Raw genomic sequence first — 16,375 nt, forward strand, 5'->3', positions numbered from 1 at the left:
TATGTATGCACATCTCCTGCTTGCATCTACTGGTGCATCCTGCACTGTCTGCAACACATGCTCCCTGTGATTTCCTGCCACTGAATCTTGTACCCCTGTGCACGCACATCTCCTGCATCTTCCTGTGCATCCTGTGTGTTCCTACAACTGAATCCTGTACCCCTGTGTCCGCACATCATTTGTGTGTATCCTGCAATGCACGCTCCCTGTGTGTTCCCCATGTGTACTTGCTGCTAGGTCCTGTTTACTTGTGCACCCGCTTCAACCTTCCTGCACCTTTTGGTCACTGTCTTGTCCTGCTTGCACTAGTCCAGCGCCATTTGGACTCCTGCGTTCTATTGCACTTCTGTCAGCTGTGTCTGCACAGTTGTTGTTGTTGTTGGAGGGCTGCAACCTGGGAGCTGCCCTGCCACACAACATCCTCACCATCAGAGGCTCTGGAGAAGACAGGCTCTCCTTAGATCCTGCACCTCCGGGACACCCATGTTTACTGTGCAGACATTCTGCGTTTAGCCCAACTTATGCCATTCACTCCCCCAGACCTGCATTTGAGACCTGTTCGAGTAGTTAAAGGAGAACTATGGGGTTAAGGCTTTTCCCCATAGTTCTCCTTAGGGTAACGGGAGGACACAAACTAGCGTCCTCCCGTCACCCTAGGCTCAGTATACCGCGAGCTGCAGCTCGCGGTATACTGAGACGCCGCCGCTGAAGCGGATCCCGACAATTGTGCCGGGATCCGCCCAGCTGCGTGACTGACAGCTGGCTCTGCCTATCTAGAGGCAGAGCCAGCTGTACCCGCCCCCTCCCCCGTCCGTTCCGCCAGTCAGCGCTGGCGGATCGGAGCGGGGGGAATCCAGCCCCTCCCCTGTCACTGCAGAGAGCCGTGACAGGATCGAGAGCTGAGCGAATGCCGGTATGTGTTCGCTCACCTCCCGATCTACTGAGCCGACCTGTGACAGTCTCATTGTCACAGGTCGGCTAGAACTATGAGGTGAGGGAAAATCACTCACCTCATAGTTCTCCTTTAAGTAAGAATTTAGGAATTAAGCTACCTAAGTGTATATAGAGCCTGTGTCGATGGGCTTTGGTTTGTTCCAGGTGGGGTTTTTATTACCATACAAGTCTATTGGAATGTAAATCCCATTCAAAGCAGGTCAGAAGGAGGTCAACAGCAGGTTATATGCACTCAATCTAATTCTAAATGATCTTAGAAGCATCTCAAATTGATGCCATCAACACAAACCCAAAGCCTGTCGAAACAACCCTAACTGTCTTGAGTCTGCCTCACTGCACCTGTTTAGCATTGCTTAGCTATGCAACAGAATTTCTGTAAATTCTGTATTTATAAATTATAAATCCTTGTTTCTCTGCTTGCTTCCATGAGGGAAATAACACTGCTCTGTCATAAAATCTGTTTCCCACTAAATCTGAATATCTGTAGGGGTGTGATGGGGCAGCAGCTGCAACCATAAATATAAATGCTCAGGTTACCCAAGCATTCATATTTATACCTATGGAAGAAGGTGCATGAGATGCACACAGACAGTGAAAGGGAAACCATTATAACAAGGTTTTTCAAACAGGCTTAGTTGCCCTTCCCCCTCAGATCTCTTTAACTAAAGAAGTCAGCAGTTGTCCATCAAGGTCAGATAGAAGTATACCATGGGCGCTGTGCCTGAGCATATTTTAGATGTCTTAGAATGAAAAAAGTGAAATATGAAAAAAAAAACTCAGTTAAAGCTCTTTAAACTTTAATCACTGTGATGACAAAGAGACAAAGCACCCTGGTTTTAAAGGGGTTAAGGTAGCCCTAATTTCACATTGCAAAATAGTTCAGCTTAGCCAAGGTGCTTGCACAGGTTAAGGCTCTGTCTGTCTCACTTCCTCTCTCCTGTTGTGTCTGCATGGTTTACTATGACTTGCTGTGTTTTTCTCTCTCCCCTGTTAGTTCATTATAAAGTATCTCATTCTGCAGCCAATCTCTTTTATGAATTCTCAGCTAGTATAGTTTTACAGCCTCTTAAAAATCAGGCAGTAACCGAGAACAACCCAGAAATGAATCACAAATTCTGCCCTTGTGCAGATGGAAATTACTTTTCATATTTGTATCGCTGTATTTTTTGTTTCTTGAAAATCGAACAGTTGAGCGAGATGATTAAAGCAGATCTGTATCACATTTTTTAATGCTGAAAATTTACATTTAACAGAGAAAATGTTGATTCTAGGTTCAGGCTGATGCCAAATCCAACATCAAGACAGACACCTATATAAACCTCACAGGAGTTCTCACTTTTGCCCACACTACTAAAATATTTTTACTGTTGTCTGTGTCTCAGTTGGAGAGATTTCGCTTCAGTTCCTATCCCAGTCACTCCTGTCAATGGGGTGGGAAGTAAGGGAAAACCTTCCCTGCTGTAGTAAAAGGAGCAATAAAAACTGACCAGTTCTAGATGTTCCACCTTTGTCCAAAACGAACGTGTATTTCCTGTGCTTGGGCATAAGGTACATACAGGAAAAGCCAAAGCTTTTGGATACAATATGGAAGGGTTAGAATCCACTATCAGTTTTTGTTTTGTTTTTTTGTGCCCTCTTATTACTAGTCCTAGTGACCCTTGTCTCTGGTTTTAATTTATCCATGTCATAGTACAGCTACTAGTGGTTAGTCCCATTCAACTGAACTTGTTCTGTAATGATGAAGATGTTTCACAGCTTATCCAAGCTTCAGTTCTCAGAGTCAAGAACATACCCCAGGATTTACAGTATATTGACATGGATAACTCGGTCACCTTCCACCAAACACCAAGGAATGCGTTGGATGGATGGAAGATGGATGTTGATTGTCCAAACTGTAGGTCAGGATGTAGCCGTTTTTTCTACACCTTTGGGAAAAGGGACATTCTTTCAAGACAGTGAGGTGCACATTTTGGACAGAGAAGACAACTGGTTCTCAATACGCATGAAAGAGGCCTTCAACACGATCTGTCATCCTAATATAATGCTGTTTTAACATCTATACCTCAGCGATTTGACAATGAATTACACCTTTAGCCATGTGAATCGAAATATTACCACCTGCTGCAGCCTCCTTCGCACACAAATGGAGGTGATTATGTAATTAGAACAGGGTGGGTCCACACACTTTTTAAGTCTGGTCATAGACAATCAACATCTTCTATGGTGTTTAGATAAAGGTGACAGAGTGAAGAGACAACTTGGATAAGCTGCGTAATGTCTTCAATATTACAGAACATGACCAGTTAAATATGGCTAACCACTACCAGCTATTGCTACATTCATGTGTAGAGCCTTCAGCTGGCCATACGCTGCTTAGATTTTTGAAAGACCGTTTGTTTGATTTTCTATTAGTTGATGTGGTCAAACAGGAAACTGTTTATTCCAAAATTAAATGTTAAAATCAAATGAAATTTCGATCGGCATTCGTCAAGTTTCTGTTGGCATTATCGGGTGGTAAAGAAATATCTTTCGTACAAACGTTCATTCAGAAATCTACTAGTGTATGGCCAGCTTTCCTTGTACATTGGAGATCTTTGAAAAGCTTCCCCTGTACGTTGGAGTTCCATGGAAAGCCTTTCTTGTACCTTGTGGTCCATGGAAAGACTTCCCTGTATGCTGGTTGTCCAAGAAAAGCATCCTGTGTACATTGGTGGTCCTTGAAAAGTCTTCCTTGTATGTTTGTGATCTGTGAAAACCCTGCTCTGTAAATGCTTCTGTTTCCTATGGGCACCCACTGTACTTTTGGTGGTCCATGAAAAGCCTCACCTGTATCATTGGTGGTCCATGGAAAACCTCCCCTGTATGTTGGTGGTCTGTTGGAAACCTCCTTTGTAGGTTGTTTGTCAAAAGCCTCCCCTGTACGTTGCCTCTGAAGGAACCAAACTATTTTTGGTAGCACAATAAATTTAATTAAATAATTACTACTTTTACATGCTCTCATATCCATAAAACATATAGATAAAAGTTGGAGCAAAATGAAATACATACTGTAGGTTTACGTTACATAGAATTGTGATACAGCTTGACATTTAGGAAAATTCAACAGGAAAAAAAAAATGACTTGAAAATTAGATTTTAACCGATTAAATACAATGTGGCTTTTTCTGTAATAAAATTATGATCCTATCCTTCCTACAATATTAAATTACTTCTTCAACTAAAAGGTTGTAATATATATTCTAGGGCATAGGCATGTTGAATCTGCATTTAATGCTACACTCATTCTACATGAATGATATTCAAGTTCCTCTGGGGTGCTCATAGGAAGCATCCATCCAATGAGTTTTTGTTCAAATTAGATCCCAGTTATAAACCATTTGAGGAGCAAAGAGAACCAACATATGTATGCAATATGTGTCAAGTCCTCTTGAAATAACATTATTTTTAGTTTAAAATACATTTAAAGGCTCAGTCCACTCAAAGCGGACAATTCAAATATTGATGAAACCTAGTGGCCTGAGACACCGACTGGACTCTTGTTTGCTGGAGATTCCAGCATTCAGATTTCATCCCTCTGAAAGCAGATAGTTGTCCCTTCGACGGCCTTGTGGTATGCCAAGATCAAAGAAATTGAGCATACGGAAAAACTCACAGCGGCCATGTATAACCGTGAGGAAAAGTTTAGACGTACATGGTTCTATTGGCACAAATATGTTTTTCTCCGGAGTATAAGAGGCCTCTGCAGGGCGAATTTGACCTGGTGACTAATAATCAATAGAGGGGATTATTGCTGGCCTTTCCCCCTCGACTTCCCCAGCATCATTTGTGTCTCTTCCTCCATTTCTTTCTATTCTGTTTTTCTGCTCTATTCTGCTTTGTTTCTGTATGGATTTTATCTTAGTTGTGTTTCTTGTTCTTTGTGTTGTTATTGTTTGTTTACTTTTTGTTGGCTGTATAAAACTTTAAAATGGAGACTTGTAGGATGGGTAATTTAGCCCGTAGGTTCATTGAATGCTGTTGTTGGAGAAGAGCTGACTATAGGAGGTTAATTTGTATGCATGAGATACTCTCCTCTGTTTGTTTTCTTCGATCTGAGTTGACTTGAGGCCAATTGTACGTTTTTCTACTGTTTTGACTACTGTGTAACCTGTCATTGCTTGTTTCTCAATAAATATATTTTAAAAAAAGTTGTGCTTTCTTTAGACCCTTAATTCTGTTATGTCTGAAGAATCTTGGAGAATTTACCAAAAAAAGGTTACATGACTGTTCTTGTGGTGACATTGATAGTATTAATTCTGCTGTTTGAAAATAATTAACTGCATAATTCACATTATAGACTAGAGCACAGTTTATAGAAAGATGTACATTTTCGATAGAGATTCTTTGTCTGCTGTTGTTTTAAAGGGAGGCAGTAACTCAGGGCAAAACCAATGTCTCTATTTTGGGTGGATAGAGAAGCATTTGATTACCTTTTGAGCCTAGTGGAAGATCTACCCCTGATATAGTGTGGTGAGCTAGCTTGGCTGCTAGTTATATTTAGTTATATTCCTCCATGTATTCATGTGGAACATACACTAATCCTAGTCCTCTCTCTTTCTTAACTTAACAAGAAGCACATTTGTTGCTATGGGCCAAGGTAATAAGGGACAAGTTTGATCCTGCCATGAACTCACCTAAACTACACCCAACAATTTGGCCCTCTTTGGATATACCATGTCTACTTTTGAGTCCCAGAAATGTCAAAGCCATAAAAAAACTAAGACTTTCTTGGGAAAATGGGAAATATTGGAAGGTATTCAAGTTTCTCAACTCGTGCCAATCTTTCTTCGGGAATGTCAACTGGATTTTGTTCGCTTCAGTCCAGTTTTAAATTCAAAGTCTGTAGGAGTGCAAAACATGCTTGAAGCAGGGCAAATGGAAGTTATATGGAGTTAAACTCCAGGTCAAACGCACCTGTTAATGAATTATCTCAAAAGCATGTCAAACAGATGTAATCAACATAGGCCCTTATGATGTTCTGTACCTGCCCGAACAAAAGGATGGGGCTTTATGAAAGGGACATTGATTCACATGAATATGGCAAGAGTGCATGAAATATATCTTGATTTAGTAATGTTGCTTTACCACAGTACCATTTGGCAGCTGTGGTACAGCATAGACATGTCTGTTGCATGATATTTCCTTCAAGCAGTAGTATTTGACCAAACTAAACTCCCCTTCAGCTTACATTGACTGTTCCTTTACTACTTTGCGGGAGTGGGTTCGCCACAGGGTGTATTTGGCAATATGTGTACTTTAAAGGATCGGTCCAACCCAAACTGATATTTTATTGGTAAATACTAGCCAGATATGTGTATTTCTAGCCAAAAGCTGTTACTGGTTCTGCAAAGATTATGGGAATGGTTAAATAATCCCATGTTAACTCTGTCCTGGTCATGGGTGTCCATCCACTTCGATGAGCAGAGGATTTGGGCACAGATCACTTGCTAATTGGAGCAGTTCGGAATGGATGCCACTTCTGTGACATCCGTGTTCATTCAGTTTTTTCCTCCATCACAAGACTGCCAATCTGAGTTGTACGGATCTATGTTAGGTCTATGGGCAGCCGGATGTGAGAGGAAATCTGTCCTTTTACATCCAATTACCTCCAATTCTTCACACTTGGGTCTGGAAAAAAAACGGAGGACACAAAGTTTTTTTTTGAGGAACTCAATAGACGCACATCCATTTCCATCTGGCCGCCCATAGAGTCGCGTTGAGTTTCCGATCAGATCTGCCTGAAAAATTGACAGGCGGATCTGAGCAGGCTGCCCTTGTTAAAGGGGATACAACAGGAAGAGTGGAGTGACCCCAGTGTAGGCAGAAACATGACCAGAAACTGCCAAAGGGAAATCTGAATGTTGGAATCTCCAGCAAACAAGAGTCTAGTCGGTGTCTCAGGCCACTATGTTTCATCATATTTTAATTGTCTGCTTTGAGTGGACTGAGCCTTTAAATGTATTTTAAACTAAAAATAATGTTATTTCAAGAGGACTTGACATGCATATTGCATACATATGTTGGTTCTGGGTTGTAGTCCAGCAAACCTCTTCTTGCCAAACAATGATGAATGAACCTCCAGGTAACGTGAGCACAAAAAGACAGACAATTAAGTCTCCTGGAGAATGCCTTGATTGTGCTGATTAGTTTCAGGTACATCCAGTTAGAAACAGATGTCTCTATTTGCTAGTCCACAAAAGATTAAAGGATGTTACATGAAAAAAAGATTATTCCCATTTAAATTCTAAAGACAGCTTGCTTTTTATAGCAGATGGCCTACACTTCTAAATGGTATTTGTACGCTAGCCGTCATGAGCTTTGGCCAAAAAGACCCACTGATAATGGAAAGGCCCAAAGCAGAGGAAGGGGCCTGCGAAAAAAAGAAATTCATTCTGCCAGCTCGGCAGAAATCACAAGATTTAAAACCAGCTTTTGGAGGCAGACTTTCAACTTCAGAGAGTAAATATAACATCCAACAGACTATAAGAAAAACCAATTAAAGGGATTCATGTATGTACGGGGACATTTAAGGATTGCTTGCAGCCACGGTTATAAAGTGTTCCTTTTCTTTTATGATGCTTGGAAAAAGTGCTTTGCTAAGGAAATGCATTTTCCAGCAGTAATCTGTCAATCATTAAAGAATTTCAGAGGATCTGTGCTTAGTATAGACATACGTTTTGAAACTACTGCCTATAATGTGTAGAGAGCACAAGGGAACATTCGTATTTTTTAGGGCAAAATCTCACTGGAGGAAGAAAAAACTCCAAATGAAGCGACTGATTAAACAAATACATAGAAAATACATAAAGTAAAGAAATCACAAGCTGCTAATTAATTTAACATGCAAAATGCCCATTCTGAGCAAATTGCATCATATCCATGGTTAAAACTGAATATCAGACAAACAGCTAAATACAAAAATTAACATGTAAGCTGCAGAAAAATTCGATTCAGTTTGGATATTTCATTATTATCACACACAGACACCAGAACGCACGCTAAAACAAATCGTGTGCGAGTGCCACACCGTATCCAAGCATGTGTAAGCACTTTTCTAACATTATAGTGTGACTTGTTCCTCATCATTTTCAATAGCTGCTCATTTTAGAACAATATCCCTCTCTGCTACTAGATCAGAGTATTTCTTTAATACCAGTTATCTATGCACTGGACAATCTTTCTGTTCCAAAACAGCCTCTATGACTACAACCTACTCTGCTTTTTCTTGTCCTTTTTATATAGGACCTGGAACAAAGAATGGAAACCCTTATTGGTGATGGCCGTGTATTCTATATTGTCCCTGTCTTCAGGTTGTGGGTTTATAGTCTCCACAATTAAACTTCGCCAATCGGTGAACTGTAGGATGACACGTAATTTTATTGCCAAGTATTCACCTCTGTGCCCTCCTTGTGATACACTGTTACAAGCTATTAGAAATCATGACAGCGTTGTAGAAATGTTGTGCCAGGTTCACGGTGACCAGAAAACATAGCCAACGCCCGTCATTAGTCATGGAGAGGGACAAAAACACGCTTTTGATAATTTTTCTTGAGAAGCAGTAATAAAAGTGTTTGTACATCTATTGTACACCAGATGAGAATGACACTGGCGGTCCATTTTCTGTATGGAAACAGTCCATATATATGGGCACTTCTGTCAATTCACAGTTATTTCTGGTATTTTTGTATACCATATCTTTATAAAATAATTGTATTTTGTTTGCTACCCTTTGCATGGGAATATCTATTCCTGCCTGCAGAAACTACAAGAGGGACAAGACCAGTCACCCTGCAAAAGGAGAGAGAGCAGCAGTAAGCGGTCTTTATTACAGGAGGGTGTGGAGACGAAACCAGTCACCCTGCACACGAAGAGAGAACAGCAGTAAGTGGTCTTTATTACAGGAGGGGCTAGAGACGAGACCAGTCACCCTGCACAAGAAGAGAGCAGCAGCAAGCGGCCTTTATTACAGGAGGGGGCAGAGACAAGAGCAGTAACCCTGCACAGGAAGAGAGAGCAGCAGCAAGCGGTCTTTTTTAGAGGAGGGGGCGTAGACAAAAGACCAGTCACCCTGTACAAGGAGAGAGAGAGAGAGAGCATCAGTGCCTATCTCTGTGCAGGAGCCTCCTGTAATAAAGACCAGAGTGCAGAAGTTGTTTCTTGCTGGATTACTATGCAGATCTGCGTTAAAGCTGAACTCTGGGCATAAAATTGTTCCTTTAATTATATTCCTTCATAGCCACGAAGGATATAAATCCTATTTGAGTACACCAAATTTAGATATTAGCTTATAAAAGTAGTAGTGCTATCATCACTGTGCTGTGCATAATTTGAGCAGGTGGCAGAGCTGTAGGAGGGATCCAGCAGGCCCCTCCCACTACAGGCTGCCTGCAGAAAACTACAGATGTGAGCGGATACAAGACCAGTGACCCTGCACAAGGAGAGAGATCAGCAGTGACTGGTCTTTATTACAGGAGGGGGTGGAGCCAAGACCAGTCACCCTGCACAAGGAGCAGCAGTGAGCGGTCTTTGTTACAGCAAGCTCAAAGTTTCACACTGGGTTACTGCACAGATCTGGAAGAAATATGGAAAGCTCACCAAGATTCTAGTAAGAACACACATGACTTTCATATTTAGACAATATTTGCTTATCCCGGAGTTCAGCTTTAAATACACAAAGCACACCAAGATTCAAGTAAGAATATACATGGCTTTTATATTCAGACAATATTTGTTTAGCCCAGATTCCAGTTTTGAAGCCTTTGATATGCTGTGTTTTTTTCCCATGCTATACTTCACCCTGCTGTTCCACAGACACTGAGCTGAGGTCTTGTAAGTGCATTAAGGGGGTAAGGCCTTCACACTCTACAAAGGAGGGGGGATCAGATCTCCTCTGATGTGTTACAAGGTACAGGAAACTGTTACCAATAACCAGTCCTAGGTGCTTACTTATATTGTATGAAAATAACAACATTTCCACGCTACGGTGTGAAATAAATCAAATCAATAAAACTACAATGCTAATAAATCAAACCAATAATAAAGCTGCAGTGCTAACAATATAAAAGTATATATATCGTGAAAATTGTAAAGACAATGAGCACTGCGCTCTACCTAGAAGTGATAACATACAGTGTTTCCTATTGAGTGTTCTGATGCTCATAGAAGTATGAAGGTGATCATGTGGATGAACGTCTGAACCTTCTGTACCATTATGATATATGGTCAGATGAGTCTGGTGAGTGCGGTGTCTCATTGTTGATCACTGGGGAGAACTGAGCATGGCTTTCTCTCACTGGATTGATCCGTATTGGCACTTTTATTGAGTGGATCTCTGCCCTGTTAGGCCTCATTCACACGAGAAAAAGCCGGCACGTACAGCTCCGTGCTGCGTGCACCACCATATCGGGCAGCTCACGGGAAGGACAGGTGCTGCGTGTGATTAGTACACAGCCCCTGTCCTTCTCTATCGGAGTACGCGGCCATACACCACCCTACGCTCACCCGCCCTGCACGCCCGCTGACAGGATGGATCCTGGGTACGTCCGAGCCGGGACACCCGCACCCGTACGGACCTGCACTTGGGGTGAGTGTAGGGTGGTGTATGGCTTCATACTCCTATAGAGAAGGACAGGGACTGCGTACTCATCGCACACAGCACCTGTCCTTCCCAGGAGCTGCCCGATACGGCCCTGCACGCAGCACGGAGCTGTACGTGCCGGCCTTTTCTCGTGTGAATGAGGCCTTAGAGGATTGTAGATGACTATAGGTATATCTTCTATTAATGTATCACTGTCATTGATTTGTTATCACTTATACATATAGAGTGCGGTGCTCATTGTCTTTACAATTATTATGTATGAAAACCCTACGAGTGAACTTCTTATTTGCTCCCTTTTGGTCTGTTAAAAAGAGCACTAAAATGGTTTTGATTTATCTCTTCACTAAGTGCAAAGAATACCTGTCGATCTTGCCAGAAATATTTTGAGTCAATACATTTCTCTACCTGTGCTGCACTGTTCTCACCAGTTCTCTCTGGTACTATAGAATACCTCCCCTTGTTTTGTAGAAGAGGGGAGGCGAAGGTGTTCTGCAGTCTTAACACACACACACACACACGTATATTATAGGTGTGGTGCCTTTTTTCCGCAGCACTTCACTACTTGCTTTGAAAAGTTGATACACATAAAACCGCATGCACCAAAAACCACCTCACACATTCACCCTGATTTCCACATACCCCCTAATAATCATCTAAATATGCAGACATCTTCCCTCAAAAAAAGAAAAATGTAAGGCCTATAGGATATAGGTGGGTAGAAATTGGCTAATGGCACAATGAATGGCTTGGAGCCCCCTCATCCCTCTCTAGTTATACTCACGAATTAGAGTTCCTCCACCACCTCCTCACTCCATCGGAGCCCTCCCTTCAGCGCTCTAACATAGTGGGGCTTCCAGGTATGGGAATACTCTGACCACCCCCATATGAAAGGCGCTATGAACTAGGCTGGGACAGTCACATTGGAAGGGCATTGGCATCTGGCATCTATAAACATCCTGTATAATAATAATAATAATAATAATAATAATAATGGAAAATTTGATTTTGTCTCTTAAAAACCAGTGGACCATGTAGATATCAAGGAGAAAAATAATCATTGATACATTACATTTTTTAAATGCTAATATGGGTACCTAACTTTGACTGCGTATCAGCCTCTGTACAGCAGAGCTGGAGTGTGAGAAGAAGTAACTGTACAAGAACCCATTTATTTCAAGGAGCATGCTAATGGGTGCTGAAAGCAGAGTGACTAAAAGGTTAGCTCTTCACTATGCTGCTTCACCTTTTATTGTCTAGCAACATGCTGGAGTGTGAAGAATGGTCCAGAATGACCTGGGCATAGAGGAAATGGGTAGAATGATGCTGGCCATTAGACTGAGGACATCCAGCTACAGAAAAGAGTACTGCAGGGGAAAGCTTTGGATTGAAGCTAAATTTTGCAGCAAAAGCTGGTTTTGTAATATTATGTTTTAATAGGCTATTGCTTTTTTATCTTATTTTTGACTGGAGTTCCAGTGACGTCACAAAGGAGGTGCAGCCCACACCATCAGAGGTGGCGACATCAAAACGACGGAACAGTTATTTTGGTGTCCCCCCCTCTGAAAAGTGAGGCACTCGATCATGGACCAAGAGCCCGACAGCTGCACGAGAGAGGAGGGGACCCGGCAACATACCTTATCCCGCCGGGTGAACGTCCCCTCCTCTCTTTGCCCGCATCCATCACCAAGATGGCTACCGCCAGTTAAGTGCGCATGATGTCATTGTGCCCTTGCATGATGTCACGCACGTGTGTAATGACATCACGCGTGCGCAATGGCGTGACACATCTGTGAAGTTCTGCTGTAAGTAAAAAAAATGCCAAGCGTGTATTAATAAATGTATCTTTTATTCACAGATAAAAGTTTAAGTAAGGTATTGTACATTTATACAAAGGTTTCGTAAACCCCATATAAAAAACAAGATGATCAGAAAATATGACTCCATATGAAATGCAATAATACATACACGCGTAAACCCTTTGCAAAGTGTTTGGCAAATGGCAATCATACAGCAATCGGTGCTTAGCCATCCCATACAAAACAGAAAAAAATGCACAAATCACATGCAGCATCTATATAGGTCTGACCTGAGTTTTTGCCTTCCATAGAAAAACTGTAAAAAATGGATTATAAAATGCATAAGCAACATCGTTAGATTAAAAAAAAACAAAGTTATCATGCTTTTTGGAGCGATCACAGAGTAAAAATAGTACACATCGGTCTGCAATTAACATTTCCATCTTGTAAATTCCATGAGAAGGGTATTTTAGTTGATTATGGAATGGTAGAAAACTGAATTTCCCAAAAATGTTTTGCAAAACGTTTTTTATACAGGTTTGTAAATGTTTGTGTTTGTTGTTGTAGTTGTTTTAACCAGGTACAAAATACAGTATTTTCTTTTACCGTTGCTGCATAAAACCAGCTTTTCTGTGAAATCAGAAGGCAAATTCAGGTATGGAAACAAAATCGATTATTGCTCCTGCTACAATGTTTCTGTTTTGTATTTTTACAAGAAATTTTACATATACTGTACAATAGAAATGTTGATACATTTAATGGTCTGCTTAGGTTTGCTGGCTTTAAATTCTAGCACCAAATAAAAAAAGAAAATTCATATGAAAACAAGGCACTTAATTTTTTTCTTTTTCATAAAACACATTTTTTTTTTTAACCACGTTCCTTCCTGATCCTCTTTGACACCCAAGGGTACCACTCTGCATTGTTTTGTAATGGGTTTGACTGGCTCTCTGTAAAAAAAAAATTCTAAAAAGGGGTTTTCTACCAACGGCCAGAGGAGCAGGAGTTGTATCTCTCTATGACCTTTACTGTGAATACAATATTCTATTTTCTCTATCGTTCATTGGTGGGGTCATAACTTCATTCATTAGACAGATGGAACATCCATAAGCCTTCAGTCACTACTACGAACTATTGTTACATAACATTCATTCTCAGAGTCCACAACACTTGTAAGGAATGAAGTCACATAGTAACTCTTAAGCCCTGGTCAAGGGGGAGACTGTGGACCCCCGAAACGTGTTGACTGTTTCATTCTACAGATTTCCATGAAATAAAAAAATCATCCTGGACTCTACCACCAGCAGTGTTACCCCTTTTTGTTCTGTATACCATTATACGTAGAAAGAAGCCTTAGACAGAGAAACTAGGGTGAGAGGCGTCCTAAATCCTTGGGCACTAGGATTTAGCCACTCCATGATACTGACCACCTAGTTATCTTTTTTGTTGTATGTAGCGTCGTCCTCATGCAGGTGGTTATATAAGCCCACGCACTTAATGAATGAAGCTGTGTCCCTCAATGAACGATAGGGAAAAGGGGTTGGCTACCATAAAATCATACAGCTCCACAATAGTAATCAGTTGGACAGGCCAGCAGTTGCTCCAAGAGATCCTTTCTTCATCATCATCATGGTCCTAACTAATATTAGGCCTCTGTGCTATCAATATACGAGTCCCATCGCAGTGCTAGTATCTACCATACATGAGCGCAGATAATATTATGGGCTTTGTTTGATAAATATGTGCAAAAAGCAAGAATAAGCACTTGGTCCGGCTCTTTAAAATTGTGCTTCAGTTCAAAACCTTTCCTATCTTGCAGTGTCCCATGATGCCCTAAATCTCACCCTTTATATGAAAAGGTTTATTTAATGCAACCAGCAATGAAGAGCAATGACTTGCAGCCACCTATACTAGCGGCATAATAGCCATAGCAGCCCAGGCGGCTACTAGGGGTGAAAGGGGGCCCATTAGGTTGCTGAGGCTAATTAAACATTGAACATATGAATTTAACACAGTACTGTATCGTTAAGGGTTGGAGTGATTGCAGTTGACTACTCTTATCCCCTGTAAAACCTACAGTGTAGAGACAACTTCAGATGCACAAGAGAAGTCTTTGGGATCTTGGCATCGTTACTCCCAGAGAGAGAGAGAGGTCATCAGCTCTTAGCATGCAGTGAAATCAGACTAAGCGTTTTCACTAGGGGAGGAGCCTGTACAACAGTGCAAGGTAAGGTAAGGCTGGAGTTTAGCTTTAAAGCCCACCACAGCTAGTTATGTGACTAAAGTCCTCGTTTATTGCACGTTTGTTGCTGTTGTGCAATAGTCTCCCCCATCTATGATCTGTAAACAATTACAATGGCAAGCCATGGGACACGAAGGTTTTGTTTTTAATATATTGTGCTCTATCTCTTTTTTTATGGCAATGAAGGAAGATTAGCTAGAGATGACCGATACTGCTGGGGCCATAAAGGGAGATCACTGAATAAATAGATTTGCATGTGAGCAAAAAATACGGTCATTGAAAAGTCCTTTTGGCTACCTTAAGCGCTCATTCACACCATAGTCCATATTGTAACATGAATTGCAGTAGTGTGTATTGTGAATTTAAAAGAAAACTGCCTCAACTTTCATTTTTTTTAAATGGAGATCAGTGCATTCAAAATTCTCTTGTAGCAAATGCATGACGCTGCATCTGGTGTGAACAAAGCTTAAGGCTACGAGCACACGGCTGTATCTACCTCCTTCCTGGTAAGACAGAGGCTGCTCCATACAAACATGTTTTGTGTTCCTCTAAAATAGATGGACACCAACAAAACATCATTGAAAAATTGCAACATTTTTCTAATGTCTAGGCTCAGAGGGAACAAGATTTCTGTCCTATATTTGCCTGCATCTCTCTTCAGTTTAACCCCATGTGAGTGGGAACAGACAGGGCTTTGGTAAAGATATCCTAAATATCCCATTCACACTACTACCCTGCATTAATGCACATTATGTTACAGCAACACATTAATTAGGCTGTTAAATGCATCAAAAAAGGTGCATGTAGCATTCCTGGCAGCACACCGCAATACACATTGTGCTGCAATGCACCTCAGCAAGGTGTATTGGGGGGTGCCATTCAGATTGAATGGTACTACATCACAACAGCCCATGGAAAATGCCTTGCTGCGCATTACCATAAAGCAATATGGACCCAAACAAGGTTATAAAGAAGCCAAGGCTTTAAACTTGGCGTCATGGGGCCTAGATCCATTATGTCATAGAATTATCTGCTGGAGCACCATTAGATTACCAGGTTAGTAGAGGCCATAACTATAAACTATCCCTTCCGTAGCTGCAATTTGAAGGTAGAAAACCCCTTTAATTGAAACCCTGAGCAGGACAGGTAATCCCTTGGCCCTTGGCAGGTAATCCAGTTGGCTTCAAAGCTTCAGGTCCTATAAATGCTCCATTCTGACTTAAGTTGGTTCCAAAACAAAACTAAACTGCTCAAGTAGGTTAAACCATGTCTAGAGGCACCTTCTTAATTGTGAAACATTACAATCCATCATCGGTTTCAATCCAATAACATTCTTTACAATTTTACATTTTCACATTCTGATGTACATCTGTTTATTTTTTTCATTGCACGGTGCAGGATCATTGCCAAAAATCTTCATCCTCAAATCCATTAGTCTATATTCTTCTGTGTCCATCTTCTTCAGACTTCTACTTCTTTTCCTCCATCTTGCTGATCCATGATCATACCAATATCAAAGCAGGTCACCATCATGACATGAGATTTGCATACATTAACACACAGCTCCAGGTCTTCTGTAACTTGTTCCAGTGCCTCTAGATACTCCTGAGATTCATCCTCCAGGCCTGGATCCACTTCAACTGTTAGGGGCAAACCAGAAGTATGTGAGTGAAATTAAAGGGCATATTTATATACCTATTTCAGATAGGTTTGTCAATATGGTCTGCCTGAGGTGATCCTGTGTTT

The 16,375-nt window shown here is 41.2% G+C and overlaps 1 protein-coding gene across 1 annotated transcript in view; it reads right to left on the minus strand.

The window, feature by feature from the left end:
* Window positions 1–15,834: 15,834 nt before the first annotated feature.
* KIF26A (kinesin family member 26A) overlaps window positions 15,835–16,375 on the minus strand; it is a 142,746-nt gene continuing 142,205 nt past the window's right edge. The window contains exon 16 of the mRNA XM_018556700.1: window positions 15,835–16,269. Coding sequence (XP_018412202.1) covers window positions 16,091–16,269 — 179 coding nt within the window. The 3' untranslated portion in view covers window positions 15,835–16,090. The remainder of the gene's footprint in view (window positions 16,270–16,375) is intronic.

This window comes from Nanorana parkeri, unplaced genomic scaffold (genome assembly GCF_000935625.1).
Source record: "Nanorana parkeri isolate BGI_ZX_2015 unplaced genomic scaffold, ASM93562v1 scaffold12, whole genome shotgun sequence".
NCBI lineage: Eukaryota > Metazoa > Chordata > Amphibia > Anura > Dicroglossidae > Nanorana > Nanorana parkeri.